Here is a 27,618-nt window from a genome sequence, read left to right on the forward strand (position 1 = left end):
CGGAGGGAGGGGGCGGCCCGGCCCGGCCCAGCTCTGCCCCCGGCCGGCCCGACCCCGGCCCCGGCCCCCGGACCAGCCCTTATCTGATCCCAGCTCCGGGTTTAAGAATCCCGGCCCTGCCCGTCGCACAGCTCCGTTCCTCACTCCTGCCCGCCCCGTCCGTCCGTCTGTCCCGCTGCCCATCCGAGGGGCCACTCCACCCCGGATCCAAGGTAAGACCCTGGCCCTGATGAAGAAGTGCTGCCGCCCCGGCCGGGGTCCTGTCCGTCTCACTCTCCAGAGATACCGGAGCCCCCAGCCCCTTGGTTCCTACCCTGGCTGGCCTCAGGGTTCCTGTTCCCCAGCCTCCCTCCTTAGGCTGTCCCAAACGGACCTTTCTGGGAAGGGCTCCCAAGAAGGGAACTTTATCTAAGCTGATCACTTCAGCACTTTAGGCTAAGGAAGGAGCTTTTCTAATGCCCCTTCCGACTGGGCAGAACTACAGTTGCATCACAGACCTCCAACTAATACAGTGACTACCACATATAACCATGCATCCCCCGACAGGCACTCCAGACAGCGCCCCCTCTTCCCAGGATCATCAGGTTACTCCCACTCCCATGCCCAGCCCCTCCCCATACAGTGACACTCACATAGTGACACTCACTGATCACTAGCTCACACATGGGGAGAAAACACCTATAGCTCAGGTTAGGGAGATGTAGTAGCCTGAAGTGACTGGGATCCTTGCTGGCCCAGTTTCTTCCCTCCATTCCAACTTTCCTCCCACGTCAATACACCTCTCCCCATTACTAACCCCCCCCCCCCCCGCTGTTTCGCACTGAGCTCCCCAGGAAGAGAGCAGCAGGGCCACCCCTGCTAGAGTAAAGACAGATTGGGGTCCATAACATCCACCCTCCAGATGAGATGCCCTTTTCCCATTCCCACTCCCTACCAGGAACTAACCAAGGGCACCTGTGTTAGGAAAGAGATGAAGGTTGGAACTTCCTGGTTTGGGGGGAGAAGAGCTGAGCCTGGGGTGGAGAGAAGGACAAAACTGGAGGAAAGTGGGAGTAGGGCCTCTCCTATCTTGAGATCTTGTTCTTGTTAATGAAATGCCCCAGGCAGAGAGAGGCAGATGGGGAAGAGGGGGTGACTAAGAAGCTAGTACAAATTTGGACCCCAAAGGAGGCTTAGGCTTAAAGCCTGATTCTGCTGCTTATTGATACAAATTTTGTCTAAAGATTTTTGGCCCATCTGCCTTGGCCATGGTGTTTGAGTTTTTTTCTCCACCAGGACGGCTTTAGGCGTTTCTAGGTGGGAGGGAGATGATGATGGGAGGTTTGGTGCCCTTCTGGGAGGAGTGACACTTGTTTAGGGGTGAGGAGGGCCTGGAGTGGGGATCAGGAAACCAGCCTGAGGAGGGACCAGCAGCTACCCCTGAGTTCCATTTAGTCTCATCTAGAAAGCCTCTTCCTAATCTCCAAGGACTTCTGTTCTGTTACATGTTCCTGGAATGACGGTGGGCACCATCCCGTGCTGAGGAGTAGGGCTTATTAATTCCTCATGGTATAGGCTGGGTATGGGGGACCAAATGTAGAAGAAACCAGGTGTCCTGGCTTATAGCTAGTTCCACAGGGAGGAGGAAACGAGGGACGAGGGGGAGGGAAGGCCTTATGCAAGGGAGAGGGGCCAGGACTGGTGTGTGGAGGCAATAGGCATGGCCTAGGCAATGCCAACTCCTTTCCCCCGCCCTCCAGTCCTTCGGTGGTGGTGGCGAGGGAGGGAGAGAGGGGGTGTTGGGGGTGATCTGGGCCAGTCCAGCCTCCCAAAGCCCTTGCCAACCTGGGTCCTGAAAGGAGCTGCTGTTTTCTGAGCCATCCCCCACCCCCAACGCGGAGCCGAGCAGCCAGCTTGTCTCAGTGGATATCAAATGGCAACGACTCCTCTGAGTGGAGGGGGTAGGGGGGCAGGGTTATGGTCCCATTCCTTCTGTGGTTCTAACACAGAATCCCACTGCTGCCCCTACCCTGAGGGGAAAAAAAACCCGTCTCCTCAACATCTGCCCCACATCCAGTCTATGGACCCATATTTGGGGGGGGATTGGTTGTCTGCCCACTAGCATCCCTGTGCCCCACTGAACAGCGTCCCATCCCCGCACCTGCGCCTTTGTGCATGAGCTCACTTACAGCTATGGTTTGGTTGGCTTGGGCTAGAAGGGAAGGACCTGACAGAAGACCCAGAGGCTTACTTCCCTGGTCCTCCCTAGGGACCAGAGAGGCTGGGACACGTGGATCTGGGTAGGTCCAGATGAAGTCCTCCGGGGCCATGCTGGGATTGGTGGAATAAGTGGTTTAGGGCTCTAGGGAGTGATCATGCAGAAAGACGTACTCTTTCAAAGGAGAAAAGGCTTCTTGTACCTTTTAGCAAAATGCTTGGTTTCTGCACTAAGGACAGAAGATAGGCAGAACCCCTTGACATCATTGGGGAGGGAAAGAGACATTGAGCAATGGAGCCCCTCAACTTCCCTGCCAAGGGTTATTTAGGATGGAAAGGAAAAAACCTCCTCTCTCCCTCCCCTCCCCGGCCTAGATTCTTCTCTTGCCTGACTGGTCAGTGCTACTGTCCGGGCTGAGGCCAAACTGTCCAGGATGGCGGTGAGGCCCTGGAAGGGGCAACGAGAAGGGATAGTTTAAGGTGCACTGTTCAGATGAAACTGCAGAAAGATTAGAGAGATGGGAGATTTGGGAGCCACGTGTTTAGCACCCAGTGAAAGGTGGTTGGCAGGGACATCTCCTGGGAATCAGCTTTCTGACTGTCTTTCCCACAGACTGAGTTCAGTGCTTGTCTCCCTTCACCCAAATTTAATATATGGGTTGCCACCATTTTCATGGAGACTGCATCTGGGTGGCCCCTCTTCATCCCCTCCCCCCATCAGAAACTTGAAAGGGCAAAGAGAAAAGGATTATGGGAAAAAACACTTCTGTGGGTGTCTGCCAGCTGGGAGCTGGATTTGAGGTGGTGGGGAGAAGGGAGGAGCTGGCTCTGGAATGCAGGAGAGAAGTCAGAACTGAACCGTGTGGCCTGGAGAAAGAGGCTGGAGAAGCATGGGACTTGAGAGGACTGAGTGAGCATTCAGGGCTCTAAAAAGGTGTAGCACAGGAGTGGACATGGCCATCCTGCTCCTCTTCCAATGGCAGAAGACCTGGGGAGAGGGTTGGGGCTGCAGCTGGAAGGACTTAGGTTAAATCTCAGGAAGCACGTCCCAGGAAAGGAAAGATATCCAAAGCGGAGATTGGGAAAAAGAGGTAGGTCACCTTCTGGTCCTAAACAAAAACAAAAACCTCAAACCAAAAAAAGCCCATCATTACGGCTTCTGAGGGGAATTGTGAAGCTCAGAGAAGCACAGGGATTATTGTAACAGTTGTGAAGAGGCCTCCTCTGGAGGGAAGGTGCAACCCCAAAGTGCTGGCCCGGGGCTCCTTTCTGTTGCCTCAGAGGCAGAGGCAGAGTGGTTAAGAGCACAGTCTTAGAGCCAGACACCCTGGGTTTAAAATCCTGGTTTTACCACTTAGTAGCTACACGTCTCCTCCTCCTTACAGTGGGGCTAATTCTAGTTGTGGATTAAAAGAGTCAGTATTTGTAAAGGGCTTGAAATGGTCACCATGCTCAAAGTAAGTGCAGTCGTTGGCTGTTACGGTTCTCCACCTCGGTGACTCTTCCTACTCCATCATCTTTCCTGGCTCCTGGGCCTACCCCAGCTCTTCGCTGTGGCTTTTCTGAGACCTGTCCTGGGTCTCTCTCCCTCCACCCCTCTGGAGTTTGGGAAGGGGAGAGAATTATCAAGTTGTTTGACACGAAGTTCCTGTCTTCATTCCAGCAGGCTGGCCAGTGCCTGAGCCTGGGTCTTCATGCCCCTCACTCCTTCTTTCCAGGAGTTTTCATCAAGCAGATGTCCTATCTTCAACTCAGATTTGATAAATGTGAACTGAGCTGTTGAACTTCCCTAAAATAGCCTCTTTCCCTATTCTGACCAACTTAGCCAAAGATGCCAGCTTCTTTCTACCCCCACATCTCACCCTGTCCCAAGGAGTCCCGGTCGCAAAGCCCTTCCTGCCCTCCTCCCTGCCCACGTTTCCCCTGCAGCTTCTCTCAGGTGTGGGAGCCCCCATCGGCCTGTCCACCCCATCAATCTGAAGGCCCACAGCAGCCTCTTTAATGACCTTCCTGGCTCCAGCTTGTCTTTCTCCTTGATTCCCTCCCTTTACTCCAAAGGGAATTATCTCTGGCATCATCATCGTGAAGCATCAGTTATATCTTGCCCCTTTCCTCCCCAGACATCTCTGTTGGCTTTCAGGTGAAAACTCGCAATCAGAGCCTTCAAAATACTTTATAGCAGCCTTTCTCCACCACCCCCTCCAGCAACCCCATCTTTGGAGACTGCCCGATTCAGACCTTGTTCGCGGGGAATATATCCCAACTGGCAATTACAGAGCCATACTCCTGCTCTGGGCCCTTACACAGGCCTAGCCTCCAAGTCCTGCCCCTCCATCCTCCTGTTCACCTATCTGCTCTGTCATCTTGGACCCCTTCTCCTCAGCTTCCTGCCTGTCTATGATTTTGTCCTGCATACGCAATGCAGTGGTAATGTTAGAGGGGACATCCTGTCCCCTTCATTAACAGGGGTTCCTCTAGGGTGGGGCTCAGACTCCTGTCAGGTGGCGAACTCCCTGAAGCAAAGGGATCTCCTTTCTCCCTGGACCCCTTGACTCCCAGGGCACAGAGTGTCTACTGACCAGCTTGACTCTAGGTAGGAAACATTTCTGGTGGCTAATTCTAGGGAAGGACCCTAACTTTAGAGGCTTAGGACTGTCCTAGTCTAGGGTATGTATAAGACCTTATTATCCAACTCTCTAGGGAACCTCCAGGGAAACTCCTCTCTGACCAAACCCCCCATCCTGTGGGGACAGTTTCAACCTAAGATTATAAGCAGCAGACCCTAGAACTCCCAATTTCCAGTTCTTTAAGCACTGCTGGCCCAAACATAAAAGTCCATGTGGGTACCACAGAACCCTCCTCTCCTCGCCGGGGAGGTCTGCTCCTGCCCCGTGCTGCGTTTATCAGGGGCATCCGGAGTGGAAAAGGGGGCAGAGGTCGGAGTCCAGTGTGGGACAGCCCCAGGGAGACATGTGGGGATAGCTCTCAAGTGGGGTGTAGGCTTGACCTCTTAGTATTATAGTCTCCCTGGGACCGTCCCCTCAGCCCCACCCCTGATCCTAGTCCCAACCATAGACCTGGGCATATACCTTTTCCCCACATCTAAATCTCCCTGGTTGACCCTCTGATTAAAAAGACCTGCGCAACTGGCAAGAGGAGGCAGTAAGGATGTCTGAGTCTAAGGCAGTGGTTCTCAAACTTTTTGATCTCAGGACCCACTCCTTCACATCTTAAAAATTATTGAAGACTCCAAAGAGTTTTTGTTAATGTGGGTTATATCTATTGATAAGTTAGAAATGCAAGTTAAAATATGTATTAATTCACTTAAAAATAACAATAAACCCATTTTGCATGTCAACATAAACAACGTATTTTAATGAAAAACAGTTCTTTTAAAAAATCAACAAAGAAAAGTTTAGGAAGTGGTGCTGTCTCATATTTTCACAAAGCTTTTTAATATCTGGCTTAATAGAAGACAGTTGGTGCCTCATATCTGCTTCTGCATTCAGTATGTTGCAATATCATATTGCAGTATAGCTTCTGGAAAACTCCACTGAACACTTATGAGAGAATAAAAGTGGAAGAAAAGCAAATAATATATTAGCATTATTATGAAGATAGATTTAATCTCATAGAGCCTCTGGAAGGGTCTCAGGAGCTCCCAAGACCCCGGACCACACTTTGAGAATTACTAGTCTAAAGGAACCCCAGAAAACAGTTTCAAAAAGCCCAGGGGCATCTGAATATCCTGGTTGATCTCCCTCAGCTGCCCGTGGTCTTCTCCATGGTCTTCTGAATGTTTTTACTAGGGAGGCTGTATGGAGTAGTGGTTAACCATGCGGGCTCTGGAGACAGACTACCTACTTGAGCTTGAATCTCAGTTCTACCATTCAGTAGCTGTGTGACCTCAGGCAAATTACTAACGTCTCTGTGCTTCAATATTCTCATCTATAAAATGAGGTTTAAAAAAGTGCCTACTCTTTAGAATTGTTGCAAATTAGATAATGTAATGCTAGAAAAGGGCCTACCTTGGTGCTGAATAATGTGAACTCTTATTAAATTCCAGAGCCTTGCCCCTGAATCCACTGCCCCTGGGCCTAGAAGGCAGGGTGATGCAGAAGTGACTGTTTCCACATTTGCAGATGGGGGTTTTGGGAACCAGAGAGGAAAAGTGACTTGTGCAAGGTCCCAGGAAAAGTTAACAGAGTTGTCTTAACCCAGAAGTTCTAGCCCTGCAATCTTCCCATCAGACTTTTTTAGGGGGAAAAAGCCCCAAGATCCTGAGAGCGGGAGCAGACCTTACCTTTCCCCCAGCAATCCCAAGTGTGGCATCCAGGGCCAATAGCAGTAGAGCAGGAAGCCTTGAGTGGAGGGCAGATAGCAGGGAGGACTTCCTGACACCAACAGCAACTGAACAAGGAGAAAGCAAGTCAGGAGCAGACATTCCTAAGCCCAGAAGGTTTCCTCTGTCTTGCCTTGTGGGGAGCAGTTCTGTCAAGTGGCCCCAGTCCTCTCTCCAGAGGACTCCTGGCCCAGGGCAGAGGAGGTCTGTGATTGGGCAACGCCGCTTCTCCTGCGGCGCCCCTTCCCTGCTCACCGCCTGCAGCCCTTTCCCAGATCTTTTCCTTCTCTCAGTTCTCCCAACATTCTAGGCCCTGGTGCCTTTCTGCTGGCTCCCAACCCTGCCCTTTGTGCTGTGATGCCACAGGCAGTACCGGCACCGTGGGAAAAGCAGCAGGTCCAGCTGAAGGTGCTGGGGGCGGGGGGTGGGGTGGTGGGGGGTCCATGGCCAGGAGGAGAGAAGCCTCTCCTCACTGCATAGGGAAGGGGATGAGGCAAATGGGGGAGACAGACAAACACACTGGGGAGGAGCTTGTCCTGGTTCTTTGGCCTGTCAGCCAAATCTCCCTGAGCTGGGCTGCAGGCACCACCTTATCAGAAGCTGAAATACCCCAAACCCTGAGCACACACCCTGAGTAGAAGCATTCCGGAGCGTAAGATCCCACCCGCAGCCCCCAAGCCTGCAACTCGGAGACTTGAGGGGGTTTAGGTTTGAAACCTTGCTCTCTATGGCTCCGTTTTTCCTCTTCCACCCACACCGTTCCCTTGAATAGATGGTAAAACTGAGGCCAAAAGTGGGTGGGCTCAGACTGCCCACTTGCTTCTTTCCAGAGCCCAGCCTGGGACAGAGGAGCCTGGCCTCCCACAGACCCCCATTCCCCCTCCCTCCCAGTCCCGTGGCTTTTTCCACTTAGAAAGTCCTTTCTGGCAAAGTGGCAGGGTTTGGGGGCCCTGGTCTAGTCTTCTTCCCCTGTCTCCTGGGCAGTGCCCCCAGGGGAGCCCCTGTGAGCTAAGATCTCTTCAGTCTGAGCCGTGCCCCATCCCCTGCCTCCACCCTCGAGGCCAGCACCCCCCCCTCCCAGCCCCAGCCCCTGGGCTGTGGGACAGGGAAAGGGCCGAGGGGCTGGCTCTGCATACTAATGTCCTGCCCATTGTCAAAGCCCCTTTGTGCCGGAGAACTCCATTGAGGCGGCTCCGGGGCGGGCACAATGGGGGCTCTGTCCCCGAGTTCCCCCAAACAGTCACCTGCTTTCAGAGCCTCCCCCCACCCCCCCCCCAACCCGCCCAGTGTCCGGCAGGCCCAGCGAGCGCGGGGGAGTGGGCCCAGGGCCAGGGGGGATGGGCAAGAGGCAACCCTCCCTCCCTGGGCAGGCTGGGGGGATGGGCCCACGGAGGGGAGAGGCCCCGGCTCGCAGGGGGCAGGGACAGGCTGTGGTTGGAGTTGGAATGCAGGTTCCGTGGGGTCGGCGGAGGGTAAGGGGCACTTGCAGCCTGCCCACTCCTCGGTTCCACATGCCCAGCCGCCGGGGCCGTGGCTGCCCGCCTCTCTGCCTCCTCCCACCGCAGGGCTCATATATGCAGAGACACACAGGCACACGCTCATGTATGCGGCCCCACACACGGCTCCCATACGCACGCTGGAGCGGATGTGCCCAGACCAAGCAGGCCGGCTCAAGCTCGCAGACGCCACGCCCCCCTCCACCTTCCACTTGCATATGCACCTGCACACCCGCTCTCCGCCTCCCCCACCCCCATCTGCGTTGCACCCCTCCGCCAGCCTCGGGCGGCTCAGCACCATCCCCGCCCCCTACCCATGCCCTCGCTGCCCCATGCTGCTCCAACACAGGTTGTAACAAGTTTGCACTTGTTGTGACCTCGAGAATGTAGCCCTGGGGCGGGGAATGTCCTGCTGCCCCAGACTACACCTGCTTATATGTTAACCACGGACACAGCCGCCTCCTCTGAACTCTAAGCACAGCACCCCCACCCCACCGACCACGGAGAAGTTTGGAGAGCCAGGGCCTCCACCCCAGAGCTGAGCAGAGCACGCCGGATGGAGCGATGTGGGAATGACCAACCTCAGCCTGACAGGCGCAGGCGCAGGGTGACTATCACTTGCACCTTCCCGGTGCACTTGGGGTCACAGCCTCTCAAGACCCCGAAAGGTAGATGGCACCGTTGTCATTTCCCCATTTTATAGTGAGACTCTGACAAGTGACATGATGTGTCCAGGTGGCAAGACTGGGACTCCATTCTAAAGTGGAGGTCTCTTGCCTCTGGGTGTTTTTCTGGGCTTTTATTTTTTTGGTGGAGGAGGATCACTATCTGCCTCTTTGCTTCACTCAGATGACCCACCCCATGTGGGATTTTAACAGAGCTATCTTCCGCCCATCTTCCTTGGAAAGAGTGGAGGCATGTTGGCGTGCGGTAGGGAGAACAGGTGCAGGGACTTTATATAGGATTCTGGGTCTAGAAAGAACCTCAAAAGGTCACCTTGACCCTAGACTGCCTCTAGGCAAGGTGAGCCTACTTCCTCTTTTTCCTACCTTCCCATGGGCCCCACTCTGCCACTGACCTGATCCCTGGAGAGGGAAACCCCATGGCCTTCTCGGCTAGAGTTTAGTGTTTGAGATCTCTGTGGGTTACAAGTCCTTCATGAGGCCTGGCTCTGACCATCCCTGCTAATATCCTATTTCTGCATAGGGTTCTATAGGGCATATTTATGCCTCTCCTACTATTCTGGTCTGGGGCATCTTCTGAAAGTCTGGAGCAGATACCCTAAAAAGGGAAGAGATGGAGGGCCCACCAGGATCCCAAGGAGTTGAGGGCTGCCTGCACAACGGTGTGCTGGGACCTGGGGTGGTAGTTGGGGTCATAGCTGCAGAAACTCCATTAGATGGAGAACTAAGCTGATATCTGCCTACCCATCTGCAAATATTATTGAATGCTGATTTCCATGGTGTTTCCTTCATGTCAGAATTGCAAAGATCCTTGCAGGACCCGTCTATTCCTCAACCCCACCGCTCACCTAGAATGCTCCCTGGCTGGTGGCCAGATTCTGTTTAAGCCGCCTCACCCATCTGTCTTCCTCCATGCAGGGGCACACCTCCCCCAGCCCTTGTGCTCTGGTGTGGGGCTTCTGTCTCCAAGTGTCCCTTCACATGCCCCTGCTGGAGACAGAGGCCTGCACAAGGTACAACTTCAGCCCCTCCAGCTGCACTCAGGCAGTGAGTTACAGCAAGGGGGCGGCCAGTGAGACAGCCTCTGAATTTAGTTCTGCTTTCATGCCACCGCTGCCCCTGGCCTTCTCTTCAAATGGGAGTGTGGATAAGGAGTCAGTAGAAAGTTGGGGGAAGGGGAGAGGGATTCCCTCCCGGGTGATGGTGGACCCCCTTCGGCTTCTCTGTGCGAGAGTCAGAGGTTGCTCTTCATACATGGAACCTGAGACACAAAAGGAGAGGAGAGGACAGCTGTTGGGGAAGGTGGCTCAGTTCCCTGAATCTGTGTCAGAAGCACAGGTGCCTGTGGGTCTCCACCTCCACCAAGGGCAAGAATAAGGATAAATTGCTTGGGCAGCAGCATGTACATTTTGACTCACCAGGAGGCATTTCCTAGGTATAAGGGATCACCAGACAAAGGGCAAGGACAGAGAGAGGTAGGGCACTCACTTCCCCTGATAAAAAAGAGAGGCCCAGTTTAGTCACCTACTGAACAAAGGCCGACTGGCCTGGGAGGTAATTCCCAAGGGGTTCAGCGCCCCTGCAGGCAGTGGGACTTCCGGTTGTCTCAGAAAACTCCCTTGACCGTTTTCACAGCCCCTAGCAGAGAACATTTTTGAATCTGTCCCCTCCCAGTGGACCCAGTATTTTCTGTTTCTTCTAGCTCTTCTGGCTGGTGTATTTCTGGGCCAGCTGCTGATGGGAGGAGCACACTGGACACCTCTGGGCTGGGGCTGTGGTTGGATGGGGAAAGGCTCAGTGGATGACACTCCAAGGTTGGCCCTTCAGGACCCCAGGGTCCAGAAAGGATCTTGGAGGAAAAGTGAGGTTGGGATGAAGAAGAAAGCCAGGGTTATTGCTGATTCTGCTATAAGAGCACACGTGCTCTGAGCCAGCTGTGTGGTTGTGGGAAAGTACTCGACTTTTGTAGGTCTTGGCTTCCTCTTCAGTGAAAGGAGGGGGCTGAACAGGATGGCCACGGGAACCTCCCAGAGCTGTCAGGTCATCAGGACTTTGCATGACAGTACGGTGGCCAGTTGAAAAGTGCAGACCTCAGTTTAAACAGGCCTGGGTTCAACCTGCAGTCGCTCCTTCCTTTCTAGTGGCCCTCATGGGTAAGTCAGCTCACTTTCCCAAGTCTGGTTTCCACACCGCTAACATGAGGGTTATGGTATTCCCCATCCCCTAGGGAGGGCAGGGTGATGTGGAGGCCCCCATGGGCATCCTCTTCAATCCCCTCCTTTCACTATCCTGGGCTTTTAAAAAAATGTTCTATTAATTTTTTTAGTCATCACTTAGTGATTTATTCTCTTAAGGCTTTACCAGCAGCTGGGATGGAAGACCCTTCCCACCCTGACACCTTGGGGTAACTAAGCGTCATCCTCCTTTGCTGCCTGCTCTGTCTGGAGGACCCGCACAGCAGTGCCTTATTTCTCGAGGTGCTCCACAGTTGATGGGGGTACCTTCAAGGCCTCACTCATTCTTCAGTCAATCACAAGGGCCTGCACACCCTTCTTGACAACTTCCTGCACATCTGCAGGCTGCACACCAGGGGAGTGCTCAGTTCCTGTTTCCCTCCAGCCCTGAACCCGACTTCCCCCTGGCCAGACTTTGCAGTCCTTACAGATTTTAGCAGAGCCTTGTACTTACATTTGCTCCCATGAGAGGGAAGCAATTTCAGGGGAAGACTTAAGGAACTTAACTCATCTCCAGTGCCTTCTCTCCTCGGAGTTGCCACCCCAAGCAGTTCTGTGCTTTACCTCTCACCCTGCCAGCTGCCTGGAGCTACCAAAGCTGAGGGCAGGCAGGAGGGCAAGGGGCCAAAGGGCATGATGGAGGAACTGGGTCCTATGCAGCATCCTTCACTGAACAATTTTTCCACCTCTTGGCAGGTTGAATGGGTTTTGGAGGGAGCTTCATCCTGGGAATTATAGGGAGGTAGGTTGAAGGAGGTGGGTTGGAAGCCTCCTCCAATTCCCGGGCTGTAGTAAGTCCTACCGCATGGGTCACTGTTACCCTGGAGAAAGGAGAAATAGGGCAGGGGGTTAGCTGGGGCATCGTCAAGCCCACTGGGGTGTGGAGAGGCAACAGAAGTAATGGTCCATGGGACTTGGAGGCAGAGGTTCTGGCTTTGCCATTAAATAAGCTTCAGCAAGTGACTTTACCTCTCTGAGCTTTAGTTTCTCTAATTTGGTAGATATTTCTTTCCTCTGCAAAGTCGGCTAATAATAATATCTTATATTTGCAATAAGGACCTCACAGGTTTCACAGACTTTATCTCATGTAATCCTGACCACACAATGGAAGGTTTTATTACCTCCTTAGGTGAGGAAACTGAGCCCTGGAGAGATGAAGAGATTGACTGAAGTTCCCAGAGCTAGTAAATGGCACAGACCAGAATGGCAAATAGTGGGAAAGAAGAATAAACAGGGACCCTTGGCTGGGACCCAGACATGCCAGAAAAACAAATAGGTTTCACTTGGAAGGCTAACTGCATTGAATGGAAAATGGCTCTCTGTACCACTATGTTGAGAAAGATTCTGAGGCTCAGTGAGGGAAAAAAAAAGCACTGTGACGAATTAGTGGTATCTGTTAAGGGTGGGAGGTGGGGAAGTGATGACCCACATGCGATATGGGTGACATCTCTAGCCCAGAATCAGCTCAGGGATTTCATGTCTAAATCCTTCCTTGATACTAATCAATTAGGTTAAATTCAAAGGCACCAGATTTCTGCCTTCAAAAAGCTTGCAGTCTCTCAGGAAGGACAGAGGAGTGCTATGTTGATGATGTGGCAAAATGTCCCCAGAGCATAGAGGGTGAGTAAATATTTGGAGGGCATTTGAAGCAGAGAGAACTGCAGGGACAAAAGCATGGGGACATGCAGGAGGTGTGCAGATCATGTCTTAGAAGAGCAAACAGTGGTTCTCTACAGCTGGAAGATGGGGCATGTGGGGAAAAATACCAAAAGGAGGGGCTCTGAAAATTGGAGTGGACTCAGATGGTGAAGGGTTTGGAATGCTATGTCTAGCAGTCTGGGTTTTATTACAGAAGCTGTAACTCATTGAAGGACGGAGAGCAGGAGCAATGGGATATCATTGTGCTGTAGGAAAGCCGAGGGGGTGGAGGCGAGGGAGTTGAGGTCGCAGGCAGGAAGACCTGGAGCTCATTGTAGCATTTCAGGTGAAAGAGAACGAGGGCAGCCTCAAAGGAGGTGGAGAGAAGCCCACAAAAGCAGAACTGCTAAGACGTAGTGACCCACTGGATGAGGGGCGAGAGAGAAACCAAGGGCGACTCCAAGGTTTCCAGTGTGGGCGCTGATTGGAGGGTAGTTCTGCGAACAACAAGGGAAGCACAGAAGACTCCCTTTTGAGGAGAGAGGACTTGAGTCTGAACACATTAAAACTAGGATATTCAGATAAAGGGAGTCTGTAAGTATTAGATGAACTGGGCAGATGTGAGGTGGGTGGACTCCGTGGGAGTGGTTGACACAGCTGGGGAAGGGAGAGCGGAGTGGTTAGAGCTGAGAGCCAAGGGTGGGTCCCTGAGAAACACCAACAATTCAGGGAGCAGAGAGACCAGAGCAAGAGAGATGGACCAAAAGTAAAGAGCCAGGGAGGAGAGAACCTGGAGGACCACGTCAGAGAGTGACAGTGAGACTCTGCACATAGTACTGACCCCATGAAGTGCTCTTACCTACGTGTGCTCGGCCAGTGCTCCCAGCACCGCGCAGAGGTAGTTATTATTAGGCCCTTTTTGCAGATAAAGGAAATGGAAACTCAAAGAGTTTAAGTGATTTGCCCCAAATCACAAAACCTAGAAGTGGCAGGCCCACTTTAGAGTTAATGAAGGTCTCCAAAAATCAGCAGGTCCCCCACCACATCACAGTAAGAGCCAAAGGAGAGAGTGTCCAGAACAGACAGGCTGGTCATCAGTCTCACATGATGCAGAGACCGCTGGGGTGGAGGACTGAGCAAACGCCCTTGGATTTGATGATTGCAAGGTCAGCTGTGACCTTGGAGGGAGCCTCCTGCTGCCCTAACTGCTACCCAGCGTGGCTGTGCGGATCAAGGGGAATTGCTTCCAATGTGCTCTGGAGAATGCAGAGCCTCACAGTCTGATGGCGCTGATGCTCTTGCTTCTATTGTTATTAAATATCAGTAGATTGGACCACTTAGTATTGCTAACATGGGACTTTTTTTTTTTTTTTTTGAATTGGCAACTTCATAACCTAACTATAAAAGAAGTGGGCTAGGTCAGGGGTAGGGGCGAGGAGGGTGGGAGAAAGCAAGCTGCTGAGGCAAGGGCGGTCCTCTGGGGCTGGGGAGCCCTGCCCCCTGGTGGCGGGGAGGTAATCTTCAGCACAGGGCCCAGGGGCAGATGCCTGTGAAGCTTGAAGTCTCCTCCCTTCCATGCACCCTCCACTTATCTGTAGTCTTGCCAGCTCCCTCTACTGTAAGTGCAGCTGGGCACAGGGTTGAACTCTCCTGAGGGGGCTCTGTCTGGAAGAATACTTCTAACGTCTAAACCAGGGTGATCTCCTCAACCAATGTCTTTGGGGATCACTTAGGTTCTCCCCCTACGGAGAATCTCAGAAGCCTGGGCCAGGTGGTGACTGACCAGAGTCAGGGCAGGCTGACTCAGGAAGAAGAGATCCGAGCAGACCTGTGGGTCATCGCCAGCCTGGCCCCTCTGAAATCTCCCCCCGTTGTCCTTGGGAACCTTTCAGCATCTCAGGTCTTACTGATAACGGCAGAATAACAATGACAACAGAAGTTACTTATATTAATGCCTTTGTTTCCAGCTGTATCTCAGTACCTGGACTGACTTTTCTGGCTCTTTGGTCGAGGTGAGGAGGGATGGGTGAACATCTCCGAGGAGATGTTCTTCGGAGGTGAGGACCCAGATGGGGCCGGGCCAGGAAGCTCTCAGTATTGCTGGAAGTGGGGCTCAGGAGGCCGTGGTGCATCCTTTGTCCTCAGTTGAACTCTGCACAGTGCCAGGCTCCTCACACAGGACCAGGATGTGCAGCCCTGCAGCCCCAGACAATGGGTACGAGCAGACACTGTGGCCGGGTGGTGACTCAGAGAGGGAGTGTGCTGGGGAGGGGCGTGGGATGGAGGGTGGGGGGACAGGTGCATCAAAGAGGCAGTCCCCATTTGCTGCATGTGCCAGGAAGTCATCCCTCCTCTTCAGCTGGGGCAAGGGGTGGGGGCCCCGAGATACCCTTCTCTGGGCAGTTCTCTGCAGGAACAGTGTTCCCTTCTTGTAGGGGACAGAAGGCATGGCCTGGGGATTGGGGTGGAGGAAGGGGCAAGGGTCCTGATCAGCCCACACTGACAGGGTGGGGTGGTGTCTGGACAGAGAACATCTGACATGGCCCCACCTCTGTGTTCCTCCCTCTCTTGACCAGAAAACACACAGTGGGGTCAGAAGGGCCAGACGGAGGTCACAGGCTCCCAGGAAATGCTTTGAAGGCTTTTATCCTTTCTTTTGATCAGACTATGAGAACTTTCCAAACGTTGACACAAGGGAAGAAAAGCCTATTCTTCCTTGGGCCAGGGCCTGTGTCAGGCTGGGGCTAGAGGATGGGCGGGAAGGGGAAGGAGCCTGGAGGGCAAGAGACACAGGCAACAGTGACTCAGCGGGCATGGCGGGCCCCGGACACACACGGCCCCTTTTTTCCCCACCTCAAGATTTGTGTGCATCTGGCTCCATTTCTATTTGTTTATTTTCTTTGGGGCAGGACAGGAGGGAGATTAATGAACAAAGACATAAAGTTTAAAAAGAACCCCAAACCCAGCTCCATTCTTCTCGCAACCTTGAGGCCTTACATAATCCCGCAGTGCCTTTCTTCCAGCCCTTCCTTTACACCCATCTCCTTTCTCCTCTCTTCCCCCCTCTCATTAAGAACACTTGGAAGCCCAGAAATGCTTCTTTTCAGCCCCAGTGCAGCTGATCTCCTCCTGAAGGCTTCCAAGGTCGCTATTCAAGCTGGAGTCGGTATCCACAACAGAGATAATACGGTTGGTGAGAGGAGGCTGAGTAGCTGTTCTCTCGCTCCACCAAGGCCAGTGGTGGGGGCGGAACCTGGCTACAGCTAAGCCTTAGAGACCAGCCCAGCCTCAGGTTCTGAGGCTGATCGTGCTCACGACCCCTCTGCTTGTGCACGGGGCGCCCCCAACACCCCAGCACATAGCACTTGAGCGTGATGGGCGGTTTTTGGGACAGAATCAGCTGGTACTATGATTCCTATTTCCATCCACCCATTCATTTATCTCCACTCCACTGTGATGGTTCAAGTATTCCCATACTTTCAAGCCTAAAATAATTGGATTAGCTCACAGCTATAGGCAGGAGACCCCAACACTTCATATCTTGAGTTAGATATGACGCCTGGCTCCAATGCCTGGTTCCCAGGACTCCGGGTGAAGCTTGGACGGAACTTTCTTGGGATGGAGTCCCTTTGAGGTCAGATCTCACCACCTCATGGGGCAGGTACCAACATCCATCTTGCTGCCTGTGAACATCTCCAGTTCTCCAGGTCTACAGATCAGGAGAGGGAAGGTGTGGGATGCAAGTGTGGGACTGGACTGACAGGGCCTGGTACACAGTAGACATCTCATTCGCATTTAATAAATAAATGAGATGTAGATGGAGGAGTAAGCAGGAAATGAAAACTCCCTATAGGTCCTTTCATTCTTTTTATTCACATGAATTCCTCCAAGAGCACTAGGATCACACAACAGTTAAATTTTGTAATCTGCTAAAGGAAACTTTCTGTTTCCATTTCTAAAGTTTATGTCTTTTTATTGAGAATAAATAACCCATGAAAAATGGGGAGGAAAAACACCTCCTCTTCACTTTCTAGAAACTGCCTGCCTTTCTGAGCCCATTTCCAAACCCCTAAGTCATGAAGCTCTTTTCTGGAGGGAAGAAGCAGGGAGACTAGGAGGTTGTAGGGCTTCGAACATCTCTACTAATGTGGTCTTGAGATGAGGCTGGAGATACCCTGTGACACGGAATTCGAAGGTCAGAGCTGTGATTGGGTGGAGAGCATACCCTTCCTCCAGATCACCACTTCCAAAATCAGATCTCCGGGAAGCGATACAGGAGGCTGAAGAAACTCTGAGGGGAAAGGATGATCCAGACAGATGTGGAGGGAGAGGAAGGACAAAGAGGACGGTGAAAAGGAGGGCAGAAGCGGGGAGACATACTTCAGTAACAGCCGGCATGAAATGTGAGATGGGCCAGCAGGGCAGTGCCGACAATAGAAGATGAGAAGAGAGTGGGAAGCAGAGCCCGAGAGATGGACACGGGGAGGATAAAGACCTGCCCTGCGAGCCTGGGAGGAGCACCGCGGTGGAGCAATCACACAGAAAACAGCACCACCGCCAACCACCAGATACACCCTGGGTGTCCTTGCCTGTGAACTCTTCACCCTTGGCTGGCTTCTGCTGGCCCCTAACACACTCCGGGTGTCATCTTCTCTGCTTGCTGAATGTCGGGTTTGCAACGTGAAGGCAAATTCACCATAGTATTAACCTGAAGCTACAGTGGCGAGTGCTTAGTAATGCGGCCAGAACGAGGTACTGACCTCAGCTCCGCTGCTCATGCGTTGTGTCGCCCGGGCTTTCTGAACCTCAGTTTCGTGAGTAATTGCGAAGGTAAAAACTCTGTTCCCCAGACGTGTTGCAAAGACAAAATGGGAGTGCTGGTCTCAACTAGGCATTCAGTAAATGCGAGTCCCCTCCCTCTCCTTCCATTTCCCTGAAGTACGCCGTGGTCCACAGAGAAATTCGCCCGGCGGCCCTGTAAAGGGCGCAGCTTGTACACCTCGGGCAGGAGGCCCGGTCTCTGCCTCTGATCCCTGGGGGAGGCACAGCCCTCCACACCCACCCTGGTGGCTGTTGCCTCTTCTTCTTGCGGCCCAACCTTTAATCACAGGAAGCTGGCTACAAGGCAGGAGGGTGTCCTGCGATCAGAACACATCATTCTTTTCCGAATTTGTCCTATTAAGCTTTTCATGTGCTCCCAACACTTCGACCAAAGTGACTGGCTCCTCTCCCCCTGCTGGCCCTGCCTTTCCTCAGTGCTATCCCTTTTGCTCCTACTGCTCCCTTCCCTGGAGGGGCCTTCTCTTTGACTGGCTCTCCCCCCAAATCCCAGTCTCCAAGGGTCCAAGTCTTGCCTATCCTTCAGTCTCGGTCCCAATGCCACCTTTCTCTATGAAGTCTTCCCTGAGTGAGAGAGTCAGGTATGGAGGAAAAAACTCCTGGTTGTTAGTTACTGATTGCATTTCCCAGTAATAAATAAGGATAATAATATTCCTGTAGGATTGTTTCAGGGATTATGTGAGCTAAAATTTAAAAGTCCCCAACAACTTAGCCCAGTGCCTAGCACATAATAGCTGCTCAGTCAATACCTGTTAGTTACCTTCCCAGCCCTGCCGCCTGGTCACCTCTCTGTCTGCAAACTCCTCCAGCTCTTTATGGACCCCTCTTCCATGGCGCTTCTTGCCTGTTTTATGGCTGCCTCCCTTATTAGATTGTAAGGTCCTCAAGGCCAGACTCTATATCCAATTCACCTCCAGAATCCCAGTGTCTTGCTTAAACTCCAGCAAATGTTCATTGCATAGATGCATGAAAACACAACAGAAACCACATGGATCTGCCTATGCAGTGGGCAGCATCATTCCAGAAGGGAAGGCTTCATGGAAGAGGGGTCATTTGGACCAGGCTCTGAAAGATACCTTGGATGTGTGGAGACAAAGAGAAAGGGGACGCCAGGAAGACTGACGAGCATGGACAATCATGTGAAAGCAGGAAAGCATGGGTGTGTATGAGAGAGCAGGTGACAGCTGGTTTGCTTGAAGTTTGCCACAGGAGAGAAGCAGCAGCAAATAAGGCTGGAGAGGAGGTACAGAAGCAGACCACGCAAGGCTTGTGTGTCAGACTGAGTTGGACTCCTCTCTGATAGCTAGTGGACACATCATCTGTCAAACCTAAACCCAGACAGAAGGGCTAGAGCTGGGGAAGGACCCGCGACAGTTAACAGTAGAAACGAGAAGTGGAGTTTGGAGGCAGAGAGGTTTGGGAGGCAGAAGACCTTGATTTACAGACTCACATCATCTCTCTGAGTATCAGTTCCCTCATTCATAAAATAAGGATCATAACCTTAATACCTCATAGGAATGTCATGAGAATAACTTTTGAAAGTGCTCTGTAAAGTAGTGGATACATGTGCACTGATTCGTGATCAGAGGTGTAACTGAGGAAGAGTAATCCGGTAGCAGCGTAGGAAGGATTTAAGGAGAGAAAGGATGGAGACAGGAGTTGAGTAGGAGGCTGATGATTCAGACAAAAGGTATTAAGGACCTGAAGTAAGACAATGAAATGAAGGGCAGGAGACACAAGGAACAAATCCACAGCACGTGGCATCTGATGAATATTGAGATGAGGAAGGAGGGGAGTTGGAGGTGATCCCAAGATTTCCTGTGGTAACTCAGAGGATGATGGCACCGTGAACTCTTTAGGAAATCAAAGAGGGGCAGAGGTGGGAGAAGGAGGATTCATTCACATGTGGGAATGAATGCATTTAAGATTAGGACCCCAAAGCTCCTTCAGTCAGGTTGTTCTTGCCACAGAGGGAAGATAAAGCTCTGCCCAGAGCTGCTTCCCTGCACCATCCCCAACCTGACAGGTTTTAGGAGAAGGTGCACAGCCCTAACCTGCAGCCTCCATCACTGCCCCTGGGATGGGGCTGAAGCATCCTTTCTGGTCACTTAACTTGGCAGGGCTCGCTCCAATGCCCATAGCTATTTACAAAGCTTGTTTTCCCCCTCCATCCTCCTGCAAAGGGAACAGCTGACCCAGAAAGGAGCTCCACCGGTGCGGTGCCTCGGGACTTGCTCTCACCCACCTTTTGAAAAAAAGGATTTGTAAACATCTGCAGCGCCAGCAGATCCTGTGGAAACCTGCGTCCCTGTGAGGTAGAGCCAGGCTGCAGCCCTCACTCAAGCCTCGTGTGTCCAAACAGGCTCTTCCAGTCACCCCTTTACTCGGTCTTTCTTAACAAATGCACTTGGTATTGGGGAAACAGGTGACATTGGTCTGTGGCCTCAAATCGAAAACTCACAGATGGCAAACGATGGTAAACAAACCATTGCAAAGCACTACGATATTTTAAAATAGGAATGTGTACGAACCATGCTTAGTAAACCCGTGCTGGGGGCGGGGAGCTAGAGAAGAAAAGCTATTTCTTTGAGGGCCAAGGAGGCTTCAAACCAACAACTAATGCTCCGGCTGAGTTTGAAAGATAAGCTGGGGGTCATCAGCTGGGCCTGGAGCGGGGCAGCGCAAAAGTGGGTCCAAAGGGAGAAAGGGCTGAGACAGTGAGAAGCTTTGTGAAGCTGGAGTCCAGCGTACATGTAGCAGAGTGGCAGGACCAGAGCCAAGAAGAAGGCAGAGACCAAATCATGAAGGACCTTGAGTGCCGGGCTCAGAGGCTGGCAGTCCATCGAGACAGCTATGGGGAGCAAACGGTCGGTTTTAGTCATGAGAGCCACAGGAGGAAGGTCCTTCCTGCAGAGCAGTCCTGCAGCCGAGAAAGGCTCTGATAAGTCCTTCATTCTGGGAAATAAACAGCTCATAAGCTCTCAGCCTAGGAAGGAAAGCTCAAGGTCGCTCTGCAGACATGGAGCAGGAGGGAACATGCTGCTCATCACTGTAGGCATGGCCGGCCTCTGGTTTAGGGAAGGACTCATTAGTTCAATTTTCAGAGGAGAAAGAACGTGATTGTCTCCATTTCTGTCTCTTTGGACCACACAGAGGCTGGTTTCGTTTTCAGAATTCTTTAGCTACTGTCCCTGGTAACTGGCTGGGACTGTTTTGGGGGAACAGCACCCTCTAGAGGAAAGAGCATGTGTGAATCAGGCGGGGCAGCAGCAAACCCTTTCCAGAACTTTGGCCTGCTCCCTTCCCAGGGGCCCGGCCAGCTCTGGGGGTGGAGTGGAGCTGATTGTTTATCCGCTTCTGATTCACAGCCGTGGAAAACAAAGCTGCCTGGCTGTGGGAGGTAGCGCAACAGCTGGGAGCAGCAGATAACAGCTGGAGGAGGCAGATACAAAGGCTGACAACAGCAGGCACACAGCTGGAGGCGGCAATCACAACAAAGAAGGCTGCCCCGAAGCCAAAGTCTCCTGTGCGCATGAATCTGTCGCCTTAACACTGGGCTCTGGAAGCTCCAGCCTCTGTCTTCTCTGTCTCAGGAGACCTGAGAGTCCCCCTCCTGAGAACATGAGACCAAGAGAATAAACCTGCAGTACACAGAAGCAGTTGCTATAACTTAACAGTTTTGGCCCCCAGAACTGGACCTGGGTTCAGGTTCCAAATCTACTTGGAGCAAATCTCTCCGAGCCTTCATTTCAAATGATGCCATTCCTACTTTCCTTGTGGTGTGGGGGTCAAATTATATGTTTTACAAACTTAAAATGATATATAATCATAAGACTATCATTTTGGGAACGATAAGCAAGGCTTTCCTTGGGAAAGCTCCCAAAAGCTTCCATTCCCCCAGATATGCAGAATCTCTCCTTAGCACAAACAAAGCTAGGACTCTGATGCGGGATCCCTGAAGTCATCCTACAAAGTGAGGGGGTGTGACAGGGAGGAGGCAGGCATCTTAATCCTTCATGAATGTAGCTGGAAACTTAAAGACAATCTTTCAACCTCCCATCCAAAGCTTTTATCGCCTCTGTAGAATCTCTGCAAAGCACTTGTCCAACCTGTCCTGAACACCTCCATGGGGTTCCGGAGGGACAGGTTTCTCTCCACCTTTTGAGAAGCTCTTTCTATATTTGCTGCAATGTTCTTCATATCAATCTTTTTCTTGGTGGTTCGAACTCAATGTTCCTCTTGGAGCTCAAAGAACAAGTCCAAACCTTTGTTCACATGAGAGCCCTTCAAATCAAATATTCTCACATAGCCATCATACCCCTCCGATTTTCTCTTCTTCCAAGCAAACTTCCCCATTTCCTTAGCTGTTATTCATATGATTTGGTTCTGAATCCTCTCACGTCTTGATTGTTCCTTGAGACTCAATAATGCAGGTGTGCAATGAACAGAGCAGAGAAGAATCAACTGAATTATTGGGGGGAAGTGGTAATTAGGCACATTTATTTGTTTGTTTGTTTTTAATGGAGAAACTGGGGATTGAACCCAGGACCTCATGCATGCTAAGCATGCACTCTACCACTGAGCTATACCCACCTCTGTGAATTTTTATTCTAGATACTTTAATTCAACTAAAGCAGCTTAAGATTGCATTGCTTTTTTGGCAACCAGAACACATAGATAACTCATACTGGATTACTTTCTGCTAAAATGCTTAAGTTTATTTTTGTGGCTCTTCTTACTAAATCACATCTTTCCAAAGCAGAATGTACTCAGGTAATTTTTGGACCCAAATATGTAACCAACCATTTATCCTTTTTGTTAGAGTTGGCCCACTCATCTGGCTCCTTTTGGATCCTAATTCTGCCCCAGACCTTGCATTTGCAATCTGTCCCAGCTCTGTGTCATCTGCATAATTGCTGGCCATGTGTTCTATATTTTTGAATAAAATTAGTGTTAAGAACATCGACTAGGGCAAGGCCAAAGATAAAGCTCTCTGGTACATCATTAGAAAACTGATTCCAGGCTAGCACAAGCCACTCACCAGTAGCACTGATTTTTTATTTTTGTCACCTAATTAGAGAAGCATTCTGTTCCTTTTTCTCTGTCCTATCCCCAAGGACATAACGAGAGATCTTGTCAAAAATCTTGCTTAGATGCACTTTCTCTATTGAATTTTTCTGAGTTGCCAGTTTAGTAACCCTGTCACAGAAGGAGATTAGGTTAGCCTGAGGTGACAGTTCTTAGTAACCCTCTGCTGGGTTCAGTGGATAACTGCCTCTCCCCACCCCCCGCCCAGGTACTCACAATGTTAATCTTCCGGTCTAGAACCTTGCTAATGGTTGGTATTTTACGTATGTGTCTGTAGTTTGTGAAATGCACTTCATTTTTCTTTTTGAAAATGAAAATTGTGCTTGCTCACCCACAACTTAGCAGCACTTCCTCTGTTCTCTAGAATCTGTCTTCGATTTCCCTGTTCCTCATAATCTCCTATAGAGGTTTTACATCTCTTCAAGAGTTTGAGGGTCAAATGAGAAGGCACGCTAGTGTGTAAACTTTAAATGGTATAGATGTGAGCTTTGTGGCAGTTGTTTCTTTTACTAATATTCCTACTACTGAGTGCTGAAGGGGGCTTTACTTGAGCTCTAGATATGAATTCTTCAAACTTCAGAATTACTGAGCTTCCTTCTTGCTCCAGAGTAGCCAAGGATATTGGAAAAGAGGCTCGCATCCTGGTCTGGCTGAGTAGTCTCATGTGGATGGAAGTTCCAAGCGGACAGGGTAAAATGGGCTCCTGGTTGCCTCCGAGTATTCTGGGATTCTCATCTGTTGGTGATCTTCAATTTAATGTCTACTTGGGTGGATACATGAATGGACCCAACTAATTAAGAGTTTTCCAGGGGTAAGACCATGGGGAAGACAGGATAAGGGGGCAGTATGAAGGAGAATGATGCAATGGTACAGACTTCTCAGAATGGAGGATGTGGTGAGCCTCTCTGTGTTCTCCAAGAAGAATCAAACTCCCCAGAGATCACCTGCTCCCTCCCAGGTCTGGCCGTCAGATCTGGAATCCAAGGGCTCAAGTGATGACAATTCTTTCTCTGCTGGAAAAGTACAAGTTACTCCTTGGGCAGGGGTGCCAGGCACCTTATATTAAGTGAACTGTCTCCTATTTCAGAGCCTTGTCCCACTTTCTACTATCAGGACAAACAACCGTCCTGAATTTGAACTTGTGCAGACATGGCTGCAAACTAACATACACTCCCAACTCTCCTCCTTCACTCAGTCAAGACAATTTTGCCACCTACAATCTGGCATTTCTCCCAGTCCTTGGGAAAATGTTCCAGTGCCCCGAGGAGGCTTCGGCATGATGTTTCTCCTCCATTATTGCTTGTTTTTTTTTTTTCTCAGTCCTGTCGGTGTTCTTCCCGGCACCACCTGAGACCCTAACCCAGACTGGATTTCCCCAGATATGCAAACAGATGATGATGATGATGATGATGATGATGATGATTATGACCATAATGATGAAAACAATAATAATAATAATAAAAGTGAAATGGGTTGGGTGCTTGGAGAATGTCCTGAGGGGCTGAAGAATGAACAGTTTCTGCCATCTTCTGAGCCTGACAAATATCTTAGTATCACCAGTGAGTGCTGACGTGGAGGTAGGGAAGAGAATGGAGAAATCAAGGGTATGCGTGTGTTAAGGGGGATTGGCCTGGAAGGATTTCAACAGGATAGCCTTTCTTGCTGATGCCATTCATGAGGGTGGGGAGGGATCCTATTTCAGAGTTAGAGATCTTCACAGAACTGGTTTTGTGGTGAATGGGGACCAGGAGAATCCTCTTTAGTCTCACTCCCACCTTCAAGGAACTGTAAACTTACTATTTGTCTTCTGTGCCTCTCCTAAGAATTACAAATATCAGATTGGTTTGCAATTGTTCGCTTACTGAACACATATCTTTCTCACTAGGTTGTGAGTTCTCGGAGGGCCAGGATGATGTCATATGCTTCTTCAACTTACCAGCATCTTGTACCACAGTGCCTGGCATATAGCAAGTGCTCAGTAAATATTTACTAATAAAAGGACAAATGGCACGAAAATGAATGTTTCTTCTTCATTCTCACTGGGTGGTGGCTAGGAGTTGGCCGAATTTCTGCAATAACCCTCATTATGCTGTCTTGCTCTCTCCAGATGACGTCAGTTGCCAAGGTGTATTACAACCAGACCACTCAGACAGAAAGCCGGCCCCTGATGGGCCCAGGGATACGACGGAGGAGAGTCCTGACAAAAGACGGCCGCAGCAACGTGCGAATGGAGCACATTGCTGACAAGCGCTTTCTCTACCTCAAGGACCTGTGGACGACCTTCATTGACATGCAGTGGCGCTACAAGCTTCTGCTCTTCTCTGCAACCTTTGCGGGCACCTGGTTCCTCTTTGGTGTGGTGTGGTATCTGGTAGCTGTGGCCCACGGGGACCTGCTGGAGCTGGGCCCCCCGGCCAACCACACCCCCTGCGTGGTGCAGGTGCACACGCTCACGGGGGCCTTCCTCTTCTCCCTTGAATCCCAGACCACCATTGGCTACGGCTTTCGCTACATCAGCGAGGAGTGCCCGCTGGCCATCGTGCTTCTTATCGCCCAGCTGGTGCTCACCACCATCCTGGAAATCTTCATCACAGGTACGTTCCTGGCAAAGATCGCCCGGCCCAAGAAGCGGGCGGAGACCATTCGTTTCAGCCAGCATGCGGTTGTTGCTGCCCACAATGGGAAGCCCTGCCTTATGATCCGAGTGGCCAATATGCGGAAGAGCCTCCTCATTGGCTGCCAGGTGACAGGCAAACTGCTTCAGACCCACCAGACCAAGGAGGGTGAGAACATCCGGCTCAACCAGGTCAATGTGACTTTCCAAGTAGACACGGCCTCTGACAGCCCCTTCCTCATTTTACCCCTTACCTTCTACCATGTGGTGGACGATACCAGTCCCTTGAAAGACCTCCCCCTTCGCAGTGGTGAGGGTGACTTCGAGCTGGTGCTGATCCTGAGTGGGACAGTGGAATCCACCAGCGCCACCTGCCAGGTGCGCACTTCCTACCTGCCGGAGGAGATCCTTTGGGGCTATGAGTTCACACCGGCCATCTCGCTGTCAGCTAGTGGCAAATACATTGCAGACTTCAGCCTTTTTGACCAAGTTGTGAAAGTGCCCTCTCCTACTGGCCTCCGTGACAGCACTGTACGCTACGGCGACCCCGAAAAGCTCAAGTTGGAAGAGTCATTAAGGGAGCAAGCTGAGAAGGAGGGCAGTGCCCTTAGTGTGCGCATCAGCAATGTCTGATGGCTCGGTTTCCCACCTCCCCGTTCCTCTGGTCTCTTCTCCTCTTTTGGTACCCTGGGTGAGGGATATCACCAGGGCTTACCAGAGAGCCCCAGCAGCTCCCATCCTCCGCTCCATCTTCTTTCATCCAGAGGCCTGCGGGTAGCGCAGGCCAACTGGAGTCCACGTTTTCCTCCCACTGTCCTCTTCACCTCACCCCACCTCCACCCCAAGATCCAAACCTCCCTTAAGCCAGGATGGGGGAAGGAGAGGGAAGATTAGGCTGAAGTGGCTTAGAAGGCCTCAGCCATGCTTGGAGACTCACATTAGGAGGACCATGCAGTTGGATGGACAGACGCCCCCCACTACACACCACCAGCAGAAAGTTTGGTGCTTTGCAGTTGGAGCCCCCTCTCTGTCTGCCCACTTAGCAAGTTCCCCAAGGCAAGACTCTCTCTCTGATGGGCCCTTTGGATCTGTGCCCTCAGAAATATAGGAACCTGGAATCAGTTTATCCTAGAGTCTCTACCAACCCCTGTTGAAAGCAGTTAGGGTTTCCAAGGTGTGTTTGTTAGTAATTCCTGATTATAACCGAGGACCTTGGTCATCACTCTTCTCTTTCTAGTTTCTCAAGTGGACCCCCTCTTAGTACACCCAGTTCCCACACAGATGCCTTTGCTCCCAGAGATTTGGGGTTGACCCAGGAAATAGAAAGCATAGAGGCACAACCACCACACCTGCACCCAACCTGGATACTGAACTCTTCGATGTAGGGTGACTAACGCAGAGCTATTGTCTAAATCCTTGAACCTATCCTCCAGGCAGCCCTGGGAGGATCTGTTTCCCCATGTCCTGTGAATGTGATGACCCTCACTAATATGTTCCCGGGGAAAGAGTCCAGCACCTGGGCCCTATAGAAAGATGTGAAAATGGTGTCCCAGATTACACTGTCCCTGGCTTCTCTGATTCTTTCCTGCCCAGCCCACTCTCCCCTTTGCCCCAACTTTGGAGGAGGGGAGGGAAAATGCAAGGGTCTTCCTCTCTTAACACTTAAGCTCAACTAAAACTAGACTCACAGGGCACAGAGGCCCCAAGAAAGTTAAACCAAATGGGATGAGTAAATTCTCAGACTTCTAGACGACTGTATAGAGCCTCTGGGAATTGGCAATGCTTTGTTAAGGTTTGGGCAGAGGCAGAACTCTTGAGGCTGGCAGACACTATTCACCCTGCTACCCCTCCCAGTGCCCTTCTAACAAGTGCCAGCTATTTTGTTAGGCAATGCTGGGAGGGAAGGAAATTATACCTCCTGATCAAGTAACCATGGACTCCCTCAGCCATTCCTGAGACTTGGTATAAAACAAGTATCAGTCTCATCTCTACTCTCCTCTGTCATTAGGCCAGTTTCAGGCAAGTTAAAAGGCATAGTTTAAGAGATCAAACTCAGACCATTCCTTGTTCCCTGACAGGGACTGTGGTAGGGCTCGGGAAGGCTGTATGGGCACCAGAACTGTCTCTAAAGCCCCAAACCCCAAGAGTGCTTCCTGGTTTCACTTAAGTGCCAAGGAACACTCCCCGCTACCCCAAAAGGTTTGGCATGGAGTCCCTGTATTAATCAAGTGGCAGTTTAAGGTGGACCAGCCAACTGTTACAAGCTACACACTTATGCAGAATGTGGACAGGCATTTGTGTGTGGAGCCTTACAGAGAAACACAAAATCTGGAGGCTGGACCCATGGTCACCATTTACTATAGCTTCACAAGATACTCTTACATTGATCTCTCCTTGAACTCAACTAACTATCTAAGATGAAGACCCTTCATTCTCCACTTACTGTAAACCCCACCATTACGCCCAAGGTCTCAAGGAAACAAGAACC

General features: G+C 51.2%; 2 protein-coding genes and 1 pseudogene across 7 annotated transcripts in view; 1 reads left to right on the forward strand and 2 right to left on the reverse strand.

Annotated features, from left to right (window-relative positions):
* Positions 1-27,084, forward strand: KCNJ10 (potassium inwardly rectifying channel subfamily J member 10). The gene is made up of 2 exons (XM_006215640.4): positions 1-212; positions 24,624-27,084. Exon 2 carries the CDS (start codon positions 24,624-24,626, stop codon positions 25,761-25,763), a length of 1,140 nt encoding a protein of 379 aa, XP_006215702.1. The 5' UTR covers positions 1-212; the 3' UTR covers positions 25,764-27,084.
* The window catches only part of KCNJ9 (potassium inwardly rectifying channel subfamily J member 9), a 51,383-nt gene that overhangs the window by 15,910 nt on the left and 7,855 nt on the right, over positions 1-27,618 (reverse strand). For 5 of the 6 annotated variants that reach the window (XM_072946285.1, XM_072946286.1, XM_072946284.1 and 2 more), the window contains one exon: positions 6,500-6,606. In XM_072946285.1, the coding sequence (XP_072802386.1) occupies positions 6,500-6,606 (107 nt within the window). Of the gene's footprint in view, positions 1-6,499; positions 6,607-14,570; positions 14,786-27,618 lie in introns of all 6 variants that reach the window. The other variant, XM_072946287.1, reaches the window with a different exon arrangement.
* LOC107034671 (mth938 domain-containing protein pseudogene) lies at positions 11,075-11,813 on the reverse strand (annotated as a pseudogene).

Source organism: Vicugna pacos, chromosome 21 (assembly GCF_048564905.1).
Source record: "Vicugna pacos chromosome 21, VicPac4, whole genome shotgun sequence".
In the NCBI taxonomy this organism is placed as follows: Eukaryota; Metazoa; Chordata; class Mammalia; order Artiodactyla; family Camelidae; genus Vicugna; species Vicugna pacos.